General features: G+C 40.5%; 1 protein-coding gene across 6 annotated transcripts in view; it reads right to left on the bottom strand.

Moving 5' to 3' along the window:
* Positions 1-16,105, bottom strand: part of macrod2 (mono-ADP ribosylhydrolase 2) — a 360,652-nt gene that overhangs the window by 212,348 nt on the left and 132,199 nt on the right. For all 6 annotated transcript variants that reach the window (XM_047334807.1, XM_047334804.1, XM_047334806.1 and 3 more), the window contains exon 5: positions 420-536. In XM_047334807.1, the coding sequence (XP_047190763.1) occupies positions 420-536 (117 nt within the window). The remainder of the gene's footprint in view (positions 1-419; positions 537-16,105) is intronic.

Genomic DNA, 16,105 nt, shown 5'->3' with positions numbered 1-16,105 from the left:
CAGGGAGGGGGAAAAAATCAATCAAATGAAGCCCCTAATAGCAACTTTAATGTCTTTGTTTGTGTGGAGATGACACTCCCATCCAGTCATACAACAAGCTCCAATCAACTTAATTACCCTCCAGAAAACAACTCCCCATATTATTTCAAATTAGTTTTTCAGAAATAATAATGTTTTTATTTTGTACATTAAAAGCACCCCACTCTGTTTTTGGGTTGGACTCGAATGACTCCAGTCACATTTGATATTTGTTGATGTTCATCCCAACTTCATAAACAACAATGACCTCAAGTTATGATTTAGTCAATGTGCACATGCACACAAAAACAACAGCCGCAGTTTTGATGAGACAATATCCCCGCAGGACACGAGTGGACACATTAAAGAACAAACAAAAAGCATTCATTACTGATACTCACATTTTGCAGGGAGATCATATCCACAGGTGATCTTGGCTTTGCCGGTGTCACAGCCGTTTAGTGAGTGGCACTCGTCGTACAGACAGGACCCTGCCGCTTTGTGTATGCAGCCATCAACTGAAACACAAAAAGATATACAGAGAGAGGTGAGGCCTACCTGGGGAGAAATATACAAGAACAGGCACATGACATACTCAAACTCTGTGGGTTAATTAGCAGTTTCCCTGCTTCATCATGTCAATGTCATGTGTCTAATGGAACAGGACCAAGAACAAGCTGAAAATTATGTTCACGCGTTTGATTCCCGTTACTGTTCTCCACGTATCTCCCTAGCTTTCCTTGAGAGTGGGCCTGCCATAGTGTGCTGTGCCTGTTGCTGGTAAATATTGACGAGCCTTGAAATCAAATTAGTTGGGCGAGGATCTAATACCGCCTCCACGCGCAGTGAAAATGAGAGTGTTCTTCCTGTAATCCCTCTCCACTGTCAACAGAGATATACAGTTAGATCATTAACTGTATTTGCAACCCGGTGGTGGGAATCTTATATCTGCCCTGTTCTCTGTAAAGATGTGGATCTGTGTTCTGATTCTGTCGCACTCCCTATTGATGTGTGTGCCCTGATTCTACAGAGATCCCCCCCCCCGGCCCCAGTCCCCCGCCCTCCTCAGGTTTTAATTTTACCGGGTTAAGGCCACGATACACTTGATTGATGGCACGTCTTACACAAGAAGGCAGAGAGATAGAAATCCACATTATCCGTCTCTGAAAGCCTGACATCCCTCGAAGAGCATGTTATCAATCACACTGAAACATCATAAAATCCTCCTCAAGTTGTCCTGTAAAAATCCTCACAAGCCATTAGAGGATAACAGAGCCAGGAGGAGGAACAGTAGCAGTTGGACAAACAGACATGTCTTTTCTTTGGTTTCCCTTTATAAAGACTTGGCTGATGGACAGAATAAGGAAAAGCTTCAGACTGATAAAAGTCTAAATGTGACTAATCATCATCTTCACCTGTAATGCAGTAATTATTCACATGCAGAGCTTGGAAAACAAAACTGTGATAGAAAAAGGCTGGAGATTAGTTATCCACTATCTTCAGAAAATATAGTTTGCTTCACATCATCAGCAGACAAAAGGTCTTTTGATGAGGGATGGCCCTTTTTCTAAGATCCTTTCAATTTCTCAGGGATGAGTAGACGACAACAGCTGGGCGGAAGATTTTCTAGCGCTATCAATCATCTTTAATGGACTGAGGGACAGGCGGTTGACAGAGACGAATCCTGATGGCTTTTCGAAAAAGTAACATGAGTGTGACAGTGATGTGGATATGAAGGGGGGATCGCTCTGGTGACAATGAAAGCTATTTAACACAACACAGAGAGGATGTAGTGCTAGCTGTAAGCTTGGCATTTTTATAATATTAACTGTGCAAACAAGATGGTCCCTGATCTTCAGTTACACTTCTTCACATCATTATTTCTACTTAACATCGCCCCAATATAAACTGCTAAATGCACAGGCTGAACTGAAAGTTTGGGCACTGAACGCTTGCTTCTCATTAATGCACACATAAACTCACTCCTCCCATTAAACAAAAGGCTTTGTCCAATGTGTTTCATTAAAGCATTCAAGCACCTAAACAGGTTCACCTGACAGCAGTGACAGTCAACATTTGATAATATCTGGCTTCCTCCAGAGGCATCCTTGTCAGTGTTGGTCTCTTGGGTACATTTCCTATGGTTTAACTGTAACTAAAGTTTGACCATTCATGTGAAGTTATAATAGGACTGTATAATATATATATATATATATATATATATAATTAATTATTTTTTCTTTCATTAATTATTCCATTGTAAATTGTCTGCTTTATACATAATCTTTGTATAATATAAGTACAATATACTGTATCTTTATTTTAATATAATATGTGTATTAAAAGGATTTTTAACGTTAGTTTTTGTGTTTCTGAATATATTATTAAAATGCAGTTTTCACTTTAAGTGATGAAGGAAATGATAAGGGCTATAATCAAGCCATATCATGTACTCGCATTTTGGGTTTTCAAAAGTTTTAAAATGGTGTAAAGCTATTTTGCAGATGCTTGCTTCTGTGAATAGATTGTACACAATTCTTTGTCTGGATTTATAGTATTTTGGCCACTAAACTGAAGGAAACCAAAAAGTAATCTAAAAAAAAATGAGACACCAAAAGATGCAAATCACTTGACGACTACACCTCAGATGAAAACTTGGCAATTTTCATGTGCTAATTGCTCAGAGATCCTCAGTAATTATATTGGCTAATCTAGCTGGCTCATCCACTTGTCAAATGTGCCAAACGGTGCAATTCAACAAAGCTAGCATCATGTCTTTTAGGTGAACTAATGTGAAGATATATGGAGAGTGCACTATATATGGTTTCATATTCACGGATTTGCTTCAGTACACCTGGATGGAAGTTAGTCTTGGCCCTTTGCCTTTATTATTTAGAAATAAGACCATTCATTTGTCACCAATAATTTCACATTTAGATTCATCTCCACTGCTGTCAGTGGCCAATTCTCATCAAGTCTCTCCGCCAAGTCTGGAGTCAGTTGGAGGCTTGGCTGGACTAGTCCGGGCAGGATTATCAGGGAGGAGGAAGAGATACATATTCCCTCTGTATTGCTCCAAATCAAATGTTTTTCGAGAGTTTCGACAAGATGCATGCAATTTTCAAAACTATGCCACTATGAAGTACAGTATAGAAAACAGAAACTCTGGTTGTTGCTTACAGTATATCTGTCTGCAGGCAGAAGTCAGTTTATTGCACAATGCTTCATCATAATCCTGAGCATCTCTAAATTGTTTGACTGTTAAATGTGTGAGTTGTTATTAAGGTGTTACTGGACAGGAAAGAGGGAGTTCCAGCCCTGGTTTTATTCAAATTTTTTCAAAACTTTTTTGTGTTTGTGAAAGGTTTAAGTGCTTTTTAGACTTCAAAAAGAAACAGTAATTATGAGATGCTTTGTGAGTCACTGTACTAAAGAAACAAATATGTGAAGTAAAAATGGCACTTTTCAGTTGATTTATGATAAACTGTCTGCTATAAAAGCAAACAAATACAATGTTTTATATTGAATTGTGTAGCTTCATATTCTTTTACATCATTTTGACTAAAATTCTGTTGAATTGCACTAGAGGTTGATTTGTATTGTATCACATTAGTAGTTGCCTCATACGCATCTTTAATGTATTGGATTGTTTTTTTGGGGATTGGGGGATTAGGATGCACATCTCTAGTCTATTGGTCAAGCAGAAAAATATATTTAAAAAGAGAAAGACATGTTAACAGAGAATATTTATGTATTCATCATAATATAGCAATTGGTCTGTTTAAAAAACATCTTGTTCCAACTTGAAATCAGCCATGACAGACTGTTACAGAGCAGGAAAATATCCTCTGTGCTTTCCCAGAACAGGTGCAAACTATGATCTTTTCATGGTCATATAAAAGCCAGCCGGGTTAGGAAAATTTAATAATGCCCTCCTCCAGTTTGCGGTGCTCCCGCGGGAGACCGACCTCCCGAGACATTTTCTCTCATCACTACCAAGCACGGCTGATGTCTTACCTAGGAGCACCATAGGAACCCAGTGAGCAAAAGCATACAGGGTTCTGTTTCATCTCAGTAGCTGAAGAATGAGATTGTAGATAATAGGTTCAGGTTCCATTTCGCTGCTCCTCCTGTTCGCGGTTGCATAAGTTACTGTGACTCTGAAACTCTTTTTTGATGCTATTGAGTATGTCACTGTGCATCTTGTGTCAGCGAGTCCCTACAAGCCAGGAAATATGTACACCGTGCCCGTAAATAGAGAGGAAGATCTGGCTGAGAGCCAGAAGCTTGGATTCTACAGCTAAAGATCTAATTTACCTGCTTTGCTTAGACTGCTTCACGGAATGGGAGGCGTACAACAGATGCACTACGGGTGATATGTGTGTGTATTTATATTTGTTTGATATACAAGTAGAGAGAGGGTTATGAATGAGCATAAAAACAGAGAGGTTTCAAAGTGTGCTTTATAATTTAAAATTCAAAAGGCGATCAAAACTTTATTGTCGATACATTTTTCAGTGTCCATTATTTAAGCAACTTACAGGAGCTCTTTGTTCCCATAAGTGGCGATATGTCCCACATGCAATTCGGCCATCAATTTATTTTCTCGTTTAAGTGGGATTTCAGCTTTATTCCCTGCAGAGTTCTACATTATGGATGCCTGCAACATTACAAAGGCAGCCTCAGATTCTCATTAACGAAGAAGGAGGACAAGTCCGCTCAATCTCTAGTTGTTCATAAGGAAATAAATCAAGACCTTGACAAACACACACCGTTCTGTAATTTGGGCATTTTCATCGCAAGTTTCATATTTGCTTCCAAACATCTGTAAGTATAATTTAATTGAATGTCGTTTAATGAACTGAAATTTTGCAGTTACACAGGCTAATGTCATTGGAATTAAATCTCTTGTGTTGTATTATTAATTTTTGTAATCACCAATAGCAATGTGTCTAAGCAGTTTCAAAAGGACACCTCAACACCATTATGCCTGTGTGTCCCAATTATACTTAGAGGCAATAACCATATGCCCATGCAACAAAAAAAAGGGGGGACTACATCACAGTTCTGACAGGTGATCAAAGCCTCCTCTCTCTCATCTCCCACCCTGAGTCACATGTGAAGCAGAAGCCCTAAGATGAACATGTGCTCGGCTATGTGATTCACAATCAGTGGCAGTCAGTGCTATATTTCAACTTCTGTACAGACTTCTTTATGGAGGACATTTCATTTAACAGGCTTTACATTCCGGCAGCAGCATCTGCTTCTGTCCACCTCACTACTGGGCTTCCTCGGCCGCTGCTGAAAAATATATCTATCTCTCCTTGCAGCCTGACACTGCTTCAGGCCGGGCCTATGTGGGACAAAATATTTATTCATCTTCTCTGAGGGCCTTGCTCAGAGAAAGGTTCCCCGAGTAGCCACTCCAGCAGGTCTGCACTGCTAATGAAGATAACTCTGAGCAGTGGCTGGACGGCATCCCTCTGTACTCATAATGGGAACAAGGAACGAGGAGGGAGCAAGAGACAGAGGGAGAGACATATTGAGAGAGACAAAGAAGTGTGTGTGTGTATATGTGTGTCCGTCTAGGGCAGTTTGAATTAGTTACTCAGCTGTAACCTTGGCTCCTGCCATTGTTGAAGACACCTCTGCCTCGTCCTCTCAAGTCTCCGTTCCCACATGCATTAAGGGACTCAGTAAAGCTCTGCTTACTCTCCCTGGGCTTCTCCCAGGCAGCCCCAAAACCAAGGGCTTTCAATCGCTCCCTCAGACACAATGAATACCTGCTCTGCTCTCATTACAATACCCTGCTTTTCAGAAATAGTGTCAGCTGCAATTTTCTCTCCTAATTATTTTCCGCTCCTCTGAGGGTTAGGTTCAGGAGTGGAGCCAGAGGAGACAGCACGGGGTGGGCAGGATGGAGGGGGAGGGGTGAGCTGGATTCTATCTGGCTGGATGTGGACAAGTCCATAATCTCACAGAGGGGAAAAGGTAGTCATCTATATCAAGGTAGGCCTATACATGAACCATTTGTGCATTACCTGGTAAGAGAGCTCAAATACCATCTCTTGGGCAGGTGAGGGAGTAGGAACTAAAACTTTTATCCATACTCTCTCACACAGAGTTGTTGTTTTTCATACCAAACATATTCCTGAAACTATTAAGCCATATATTCCCTTACACCTTTTTTTGCAGTATCCATGGCAACAACATATTTCCTCTCTCCTCACAGCGCTTTCAGAGCTGTACACTGATCAAAGGCCCTCCACAATTCCACCTCTGTGATTTACGACAGCATTTTCTACTCAACTAATTTCACTGAAGGAGATAATGACTTGGATTAGCTGCTAATCATGTGCCAATCAGAGATCTGGCTGAACTAAATGTCAGGTGGAATATATTCTAACTATTGTGCTTACTCCCTTGTGATACTGGATTATGTGTCCTAATCACTGCAATTTTGGATGCAACAGGAGCCAAAACTCTCTCTCTGCTGTAACCAAGTTCCCAGGAAAGGGATAATCATCTCCATATTACCTATAATACCTTGGTAAACAGGGGATTTGGGCTAATAAAATGTGAGGCAGATAGGTACAGATGTTACTCTCCGAAGTAACATAAAATACCTCAGGCTTACACGACTAACAACTCCCCTGACACTGCTATGTAAGCAGGAACCAGAATAAATGGCACAGGAATCACAGGTTTGACGACAACATAGTGCAAACTGTTTTGTTATTATTATTATAGTTCAGCCCTAGTTGACAAATATGTCACCAGAGATTGTTAGCATTTTCTCTGAAATGGCATGAAGCCCAGAAGGTTATTGTTTAATTTTTCAACAAATATAATATAGAGTAGAGCCTATCAATAACAGAGCAGTTAAAGCCTGATCCAAAAATTGGAACATGTGGCTGAAAGTTTACGAATACAGAATACAGAGAAGTGGTGAAAGAAAAATCTCTGCTGAGTTGCTCAATGAAGCAGCACAGTAGAGGTGTGTACCGCAGACCTGTCAGCTGTGAATGCTTCTAATATTAGGAATTACAAGCAGGTTACTGCTTATGTGAGCTAAATAAGATATAAGACAGTTAATAGATACCATTGGTTGGGTTTAATCTCAAACACGTTAATCCAATGGCTGTTTAGTAGACCTTGTTTTGATGCGTCTAAGTATCTGCTATATATATAAATGAATGAATGTAATATTGGAAGGACTGGCCTTTTAACATGTACAAGTAATTTCCATATCCCCGCAAAAAGTTTTGAAAATTAACGTAAAACAACAATGTTATATACACGTTTAATGACAAGACATAGCTTTGATTTGAACCTGCCATTTTTCCACTGATACTGTCTTTTGGATCTTATTATAGATATATTTGACTAAAACAGCTAGGATTATTGCAGTTATTTAAAACAGCTTCTGGCAGCATTCACAGCACCTTTCCACCTCCCACTGACACTGTAATGCTTGGGTAGTGTGTTAGTCAGAAAATATTTCAGTGTACTATATCTAAGTTATAGTATATCTATGTTACCATAGCACCCAGTTATTTTTTTCTACACTGCACTTTAAGTCATATGCTGAGATTAACCCCTCAGCTCCCTTAAGACAGATTTGGCTCAGAAAACATAGTGTTGCAGTAAAAGAAGTAGGGGCTGAAGTTAGATATTAGTATTAGGAACGCACGCGCGTCATGCTGCTGTTTGCAGGGCCGTAAAGGAATGCCAGGTTAGGTTACCACAGCTCATGTGACGCCGTCGTTGGAAACCTGGCTGCTGACAGCTGCGGACGACTCGGTGCCAAACCCCAGCCGTGCTGAACTTCCTGGGACAATTGTGACGGCCCTGGACCCCACATTTAAAGATGTTGTTTTTACTGCTCTGTCTTGTTGTTGCAGGACACTCAGTCTGAGGCAGCGGAGTCATTCTGTCCGGTAGAAACCCCGAAGTACACTGACTGCATTCTTTACATGACTGGGGTACTATTTATTCTCTAGGCAGACACACTTTATTTGGGTAAAACGATTATCCTGTATTGAACCGTCAAAACAAAAGTGTTTCTAATGTAACGAATGCACTTAACCCCCATTTTAAATTCTCAATCCAACTCTAAAATGAGCCCAAACATCCACTATCTACAGACAGAATTAGAATTAAAATTTTAAATCCTGAAGATGTATAAGTGACACATTGCATTGAGCTGATAGGACATGGAGTATGAAGGAAGGAATATCGAAATTAGGTGACCAGCTGCCATGTTTGGTGTCCAGGTGTTTTTGTAATTCGCATGCCACACCGGATGAGACGCGAATTAGTCAAGCAGGAAGATTGCATGCAAAGTCAATGCAAAGATGGGACAAGATGCGAATTTCGCGCCACTGACGTCAGGCAATGCGAATGGCTTGAGTAGCGCAGTGTGAATGACGCAAGGACACGAAATTAACCCAGGTCCCTTCAGTCTCCAAAAATTCATGCGACATGTTGACACGATAGCCCCATAGCGCTGAGATCCTGCCTCCGTCACTGTCGTCAGACATCCTGTCATCGTATCACAAATGGAGGATCACCATTATCGCTGTGGGCACGCCGATGACGAGGTAGAGGGCTTGGCATGAGTGATCGTGGAAGTTGGACGCTAGCTTTAGCCCCGCTTCGGGTGGCTTTTCCATTAGCTATAATGACTTGTATTTCCTCACAGCATGGGGAAACTGTTCAGACGAAGACCCTGAAACTAAGCTGAACTGATGTCACAATGAAATGACTGACTCAGTATCTGTGGAAATACAGTGACCACCACAACATCAAACTACCACTGTAAGCAACATCTTCTGAAACACTAGTGCTGTTATTTGGAAACATGAATGCCATCGTCCCCCCAATCACAGACTGTGATCACGGCTGCGTACAGAATGGTATCCTGCCTGATGGATATCCACCATTTGTGTCTTCTACTACTCTATCTGGGTCTCAAAACTTTCTTTCATTTCTGGGTGTGAGGTGCCCTAATAATCACAGATAAACACAAAACCTCCTCTTACAGCTTCCTCTTCCTCCTTCAATATCACCTTTGACTCCTCATCCAGTCTCTCGTTACAAACAAGCTCTCTGTCAATGTGGCTATTATCGCCCTGTCTCCTAGGTTAGATTACCTTTGGCACCCCAGCTCTACTATTACTGCCTCAGGAAAGAGAGGGAGTGGAGGAGAGTGTCAGTAGACAGTATGGTATGAGAGACTCTTAGATCTTTTTCCTTCAGAAAACGAATCTGAGGTGCAACGTGTGTGTCTATGTGTTGTGGCAGGCAAACACGCGTCAATGCAATGGAGTGCGTCTTGCTTACAGATATAACCTACGGCTCTTGTAAATGCGGCATCAGACATGCATTTCTTATGTGTGTTTCATGTCTCAGTTGTCTATAAGATAAATTGTTTGTAACACATTTGCATTGGTTCTTTGGGTTCATGGGAGGAATCCCGGCATTTCTGAAGAACTTGAAATATTATTAACAAGAAAGACATGACATCTGGTTAATTCCTCCCTGTAAAGGATTCTGACATCAAAGAGCTCTCATAGCAGGGTTTCACCAGAGCGGTACATGTCTGGTACAAAGGTAGTCAACATATAACCCTCCATCATCAGGAAGCATCTTCTTTTAATAAGCGTGCCACCTATCTCAGTGGGCGAGGGGAAAATCAGATGCCAGATAAGACATGAAATAAAATGTAATATCTCCCCCCCCTGTTTTTTCATGTTTTTACTTTGTTTTTGGCATTATATTAATGATATCAAGCTGTATCAGCCATATGCATCTTTTTTGTTCCTTAACAACATACAGCCAGCTCGCCTCACATGAGGGACTATTTGGAATCAATAAAACACACACACACTTTCATCCAGACATAATTAAATGTCGCCTCCTGAAGAAATTGCCCTCTTTGAGAAATTAGGCTAATAAGGGACACACTAATGTTGAGAAAACACGGCAAGAAAACACAGCCCCCAGAGCGGATTCCAGCCGGTTTCATCATAAATTACTTCCCTGAACAGAGTTCATACTCGAGTCGCCCAAGAGAGCCTGCTGTATGATGGTAAAGGATGGCTTTTCTAAGAACAACCTGGCTAGAGGTGAGAGTTGGAACAGAAGCACTTTGTTCCATGTGCACACTGTTCGAAGAATCAACAACAGTAGACAGGAGTAGACAAATGCATGTAATTACTGAGCAATTTGAATAGCATGCTTTAAGGCTGGTGAGGAGAGAAAGCAAGTGGGGCTGCTGCTCCACACTCTTGGATCTTCAGGCGAAACTCTCTGGCAAGTCCGTAATTGCAGAAATGAAGAAAGATGGAAACATTCAATGAAAGGCCACTGCTTTGGATTAAAATGCATGAATAGCTGTTGCTATTTGGCATGGTTCTTTGGGTTTGCTGGTGCAAGGCGCTTCTTCAGCAAAGCCTACAGCATTGTACAATGCATTAACATTTGCAAAGCAGCACACAAAGCATGTCAAAACCACAGAGGGCTATGGGATTAAAAGGTCATCATAGTTGTCAACTTATTGAGCATTGAGTTTATTTACCAGTAGAAATAGGGGCTGTCAGTTTTTTTAATCTTGGTCAAGTGCTGCAAATAAAGGATAATAGCAATCTGAGTGGACAACCGTCAACAGGACTGAGAACACCATGGTTTAGATTAGGAACTGGGATTTCAGTCATTGTAATGAAATTTCTGTGGTTGTTAAACTAGGAGCAATAAACATTTGGGCAACAGTAAAACCAAATGCCGTTTTTATAACAATACTATTTCCTCTTGACTGTTGGCAGTAAAACCAAGTATAGAGCCGACTGGATGAATATCTAAGCATATACTTTTTTCCTCTTGTCACTCCTATATGTTGCTTCCTATCAGAAATTTTCAAATGCGGTGTCTAGCAATGTTTTGTGCCCTGTGAAATAGGACAAAAAATGGATAAATCAGCTGCATTTACTAAATTCTTAAATTATTGAAATACCTGCAGATGAAGTTCATTGTATCCAGACACAGTAAAATTTGGTCCATAGAGTACCCGTCTGTGATAAGAGCCAGGACCATCTGAACTGGAGTGGAGTGTGATTTGCTATCTTGTTTCTGCCAAGTTAAATCACTCTGCAACATGAAAAACATCAGTTTTTGAATATGTTGATTCAATTCATCAGTAAATCTGACAGTTATGGTTCAATGTACGTACTAAAGATCATTAGTGCAATTTTACCAAAAATTGCATCAATCATCAGTTTATGCAAGATACACCTTAAGCATCGGGTGATTTTGTTGTTTGGTGTTGTTCAAGTATTAAATGCATTTTATCTGCATAGCCAGTAGGGAAAGAACCTGGATTTGAGAATGCGAAAAAGTTCAATTAATATGGTTCTTTCATTATAAACATCGCTGTAATGTCTGCCTAAAAGAATTAAAGTTAAGCCTCAAAATCGATACAATCATGCGTAAGTGCTTTTCTTTTCTCTCAAAAGGAGATTACCAGAGTTCTCCAGATGATTATCCATTTTCCATTATAGTTTAACTGTAAACAACATGATTAAAAGGGGTAAATATTGAATAAAATCATTGAAAACTGCAGTTAGGTACAAAATAGTTATTTGTCAAACAAGCCTCAAGTAGTGGTATTTTAGGCGTGAGTAGATTTTATGATCTCCATAGATTTATATGCATACTAGGTATGAAGATATAAAATGAATATATTTAAGAATGAATTCAAAATGTATTTGGTTCTCAAGTGTTATTCAGCCATTATATTGATTACTTTTGCATCAAAAACAACACCATCATTATGGAGATTCTTTTGACTGTAGCCTATAATTCAATGTGATCAAAGCACTCAAAAAAAGCCCCAGTCTGCCTTGCTGCTAAAAAAAAACCCCATTACCATTCTGCAACTCAAAGTAAGCAAACAAAGAGAAACAGGCCACTGGGGCCAGAGATTGTGATAGCCACTGTGAAATCCTCTCCAGTGATTTATCTGACGGTGCCCTGACAACTTTCTTGCAGACTCCCAAAGTGTGCTATCTATTAATTGAGCCTATGTCAGCACAGGGGAGATTAAGCGTCCGCAGCTGCCCACTGAAATGTCTTCTCAGGCCCAGCTGTGATACACAAATCAAAGGCCCCCGGCATCGAGATGAACCAGCACAACAAAGAGCCCACCTCCATACTGACACAAAGCTCAGCACTAATGCACTGTCATGACTAATTGTTTGTTAAATATCCAGAGTACTGTGCTTGATCATGACTATTAACCAAATCTGATAAAAAAAAATTGACATCTAACTGATTGTTATTGTCAATTCCAATGAGAAGGATGGTGCAAGAGGATATTTGTCTTGCTTTACTGATCTACAACAGCCACAACTGGAATATTGCAGCTCTGTTCCTCTATTGGTCAAACGTTGCATCAACACTTGGCACACTATTCATAGACTTGACTCATAAACATGACCATGATTTGCCTCTTGACTCCCTGTCCTTCAGAAATGATCTTGGTGTGCTTTTCACCCCAGGCTCCACTGCAGTAAAAAGCTGATAGAAGACCTCTAGGCTCACTCTTAGCTCCCTACACCCGCAGTAAAGGCCTGTCGTCCTCCCACTGCCTCTACTTGTAAAAGCCCTGTGTGGTCTCAGTGCTTAACTAGTGGCCATGGCCTGGCTCCACCATGTGAGGCTCCTCGCTGCAGAGCCAAGGATTAACAGAAATAGGGCTTTTATAATTATACCATCATGATTCCAGGCCTTTCCTGCTGGTCCTTTTAATTAAGTAGATAATTTTTCTCTGGGGAAGACCAGCTTTAACATACTTACAGGCTATTTCAAAGGCAGAATTTCCTCAGAACTGTGGCAAAGATGATTAATTGTTATGAATTAATAAAAAATAAGATTTATCCCATTTGTGAGTATGCCAATGCTACAAACTACTTATCGGTGGGGCAATGTTAATGCGACCACTGAAGTGTTTTCTTTGTCTCCCACTACCTCAGCGATGAGCGATCTCTGAAGGATGGAGGTGAATCCTGGAGGGTAATAGGGCGTTCTGTCACTCACGCCCTTGTGAGTGACAGTGACAAGTCTCATAACGAGGGAGATGCCTGGTCACCCTCCCATTCAACCGTTTCACTGAAGGGACCTATCTATGCTATCCGGTGGGCACTCACGCAGCCATGCAGCACCCACTCCGTTCTAGGGAATATTATAATTCAAATGGAACGCTATAATGGCCAATACACTGACAGCATTCAGTGCTTGGTCACAGCTTGGGTTAGGACAATTTATCGTCTGACCAAACATTTTGTAAAAACAATAAATTAATTAAACAAAATGAGCATGATGAGTTGACAAAGGTTCATAATCTTCCAATCCCCGTTAGCACACATACTTACGTACTGTCATTCCCCCATTCCATGGTTTTTGGATTACAGAGGACGTTTTGCTATGTTTAAACATAGCAACAAGAAAAGAAAAAAACACAGTTGATATACTTTCTGTATGAAAACTGGCAGAGCTGGATATCAGTTACTGAGGCTATGATGGAAGCAATTGACCTTCCTGAGATGATATGTGGACTTACAATACAGTGCACTGTCACCTCTGAGAATATTAGTTATCAATTCTGACTTTAAATCTTTCAGGTCAGCATATATGTCATCTAAGCGGTAGAGCAGCAGTGATGGATGTCAAAAGAAGAGCGAGGTACATTCATTGTTTTGGAGCTAATCTGATGATTTCCTTACAGCCTCCTAAGCAGGTTATGATCCATTTTCATTTCTTATACTAAGACAGAGATATACTAAATCCATTTATGCACAATTGCTGATGCCATAACTGAGGTGCTTAAAATATTATTAAAATCTGATTATTTCGCATATCAAAACTGACTGTACATCAGACATTAAGACATGCAAGGGACAGAAAAAAAAGGAAACTGAAACACTGATGAGTTAATTTGCCTCTATGGTGTGTGTATAGACGTGCTGCTGTATTGCATAGATATTTTGCAGATATTGGGGTATAATTCTATAAGTCATACACCCTATATGGTCATAGTTGTTTTCGGTAAAAAGATCTCAGGTGTAGTCTACTTCAACCTGAACAAAATAATTAAATGGTGCTACTGTATGGAAATCAGGCATTGAAATACAAACCTGTATCTAAATGTACTGTTTGGACAATGATCAATGACCTGATATTTTCCATCTGCGCCAGTTGCCACAATTGGGCTTGGACATGCTTTATTAAAAGTGGTTCAGCAGGTTCAGAGGAAGAGAGATAAGGTGAGAAGAGGGACACTGGCCTAGTCTTTCCCTCTTGTTTTCAACCTTACAATATGCGTAGTGCTCTGTAACATAGTAGCTTCGGTTCTTAAAGCAAAGGAAACAAGCCTTCACTGTATATAAGTGTGGCATTTAGCATCACAACTGGGGATTCAGTCAACAGAGAAAGGGGCCAGCACAGAGACTTGGCACGGACTTAGAAACACCAACCAGTCTGGAAGTGCCAGTGCAACAGAGACCAGAGGTTTGTCTCTTTTCTCTCTCTCTCTTTCTCACTGGAGATGATACGCAAGTTTACAAGTTTTTATTCAATTGTATTCTAAATGCAGCTGAGGGGAGTGTTACTACAGTTCAAGCAGCACCGAGGTGAGGGCCCTGCTTTTCGAAGTGAATGACAGGATGTAATATGATTGGTCATAATTGATGCCAGGCACGACAACACCACCTGTTATTGAATTCCTCTTAATTCATACTGAGCTACACAAAACCTCTAAACGCAAAATCACCAAAATCTCTTGGTCATGCCCGAATGAGCTCATATTATAAGACTGTGTCCACCTGTGAGAGCTTTACAGCTCAAAACCAGGCCTCAAGTGTTCATTTCATTCGGTTAAACAGAGTTGGTGTTGTCTTGACACGACAGTCAATATTATATGATTATATCTCTCAATATTAAGCATTGATGATAAAAGAGGTACCAAAATTACTCAAAACATATTTTTTTCAGACAATGACAATTCTTTTGGACTGGCTGTGTGCATTTCTCTTCCCGGAGCTCGTGTTTCTGGTGATTCTAAGCACTAGTTTACTTGTGACATCTACTGGTTATTATTATCTGGGCAGACATGGCGAAGGCGGTGGAGCAGGTCGTCTACTAATCGGAAGGTGGGTGGCTTGATCCCTAGCTCCGGCTCCTCCTGTCCACACGTCAAAATGACCTTGCCCCGATTTGCCCCATACGGTTGCTGTCAATGTGTGAATGGAATGCATGAATGATAGAGAGAGAGAGAGACGGAGAGAGAGAGAGGGAGGGAGAGAGAGAGAGAGAGAGGTTCCCCACCCCTGACAAAACGTACATAACCAACTGATCAACATTATCAACAGCTGCTGAAGACCAGAACTGACACATAAGCATATTTACCAAAAAATATTATTAAACAAATATTTGATGTGACACAGTTGCTTCTCCGTCACTCATGTCTTATGTATTTCAACCGTTAAACCGTTGCAGCTTTCTTTTTATCTAAGAACAACTAATTAGACCGATGTTTTACTTCTGTTACCGCTTTTCGCTGCTAGCTATGTCTCACTATTGTAAAACCTTTCTTCTTTTCATCCAAAACTTATATCCAATTAGCAGAAATGTCTATATTTTCTTTATGTTTTAAGGCAGGTTCTTTATTATTAGGTATGCGTGTCAGAAGTGACAAATTGTGCAATTACCTTGGTTTGAAATAGATATGAGGAACACACCAAATCACATCCCTCCTATTGTTATTCCTGTAAACAAGACTATGGATACTGTAGAGATAATCAGGGAGTCTCCAGGAATACATCATTTTTTGCCCTCTGCACTTCACCTCAGCTGGTCTCCTCCATCCCTCTGACCTATCTCAGTGCAATGAGCAGATCAACTTTCAGCTCTGTAAACCCCCACTCCAAACAAACCACCCCGAAAAAAATCTGCCTAAAATACATATATTCATCACAACCTACAGGGATTTTTGTTTGCTTTTTTCCCCTTACCTACACTTGGAAAATCTGCA

This window comes from Scophthalmus maximus, chromosome 10, assembly GCF_022379125.1.
Source record: "Scophthalmus maximus strain ysfricsl-2021 chromosome 10, ASM2237912v1, whole genome shotgun sequence".
NCBI lineage: Eukaryota > Metazoa > Chordata > Actinopteri > Pleuronectiformes > Scophthalmidae > Scophthalmus > Scophthalmus maximus.
The sequence above is the reverse complement of the archived record's forward strand: the minus strand, read 5'-3'. Positions and strand labels throughout refer to the sequence as shown.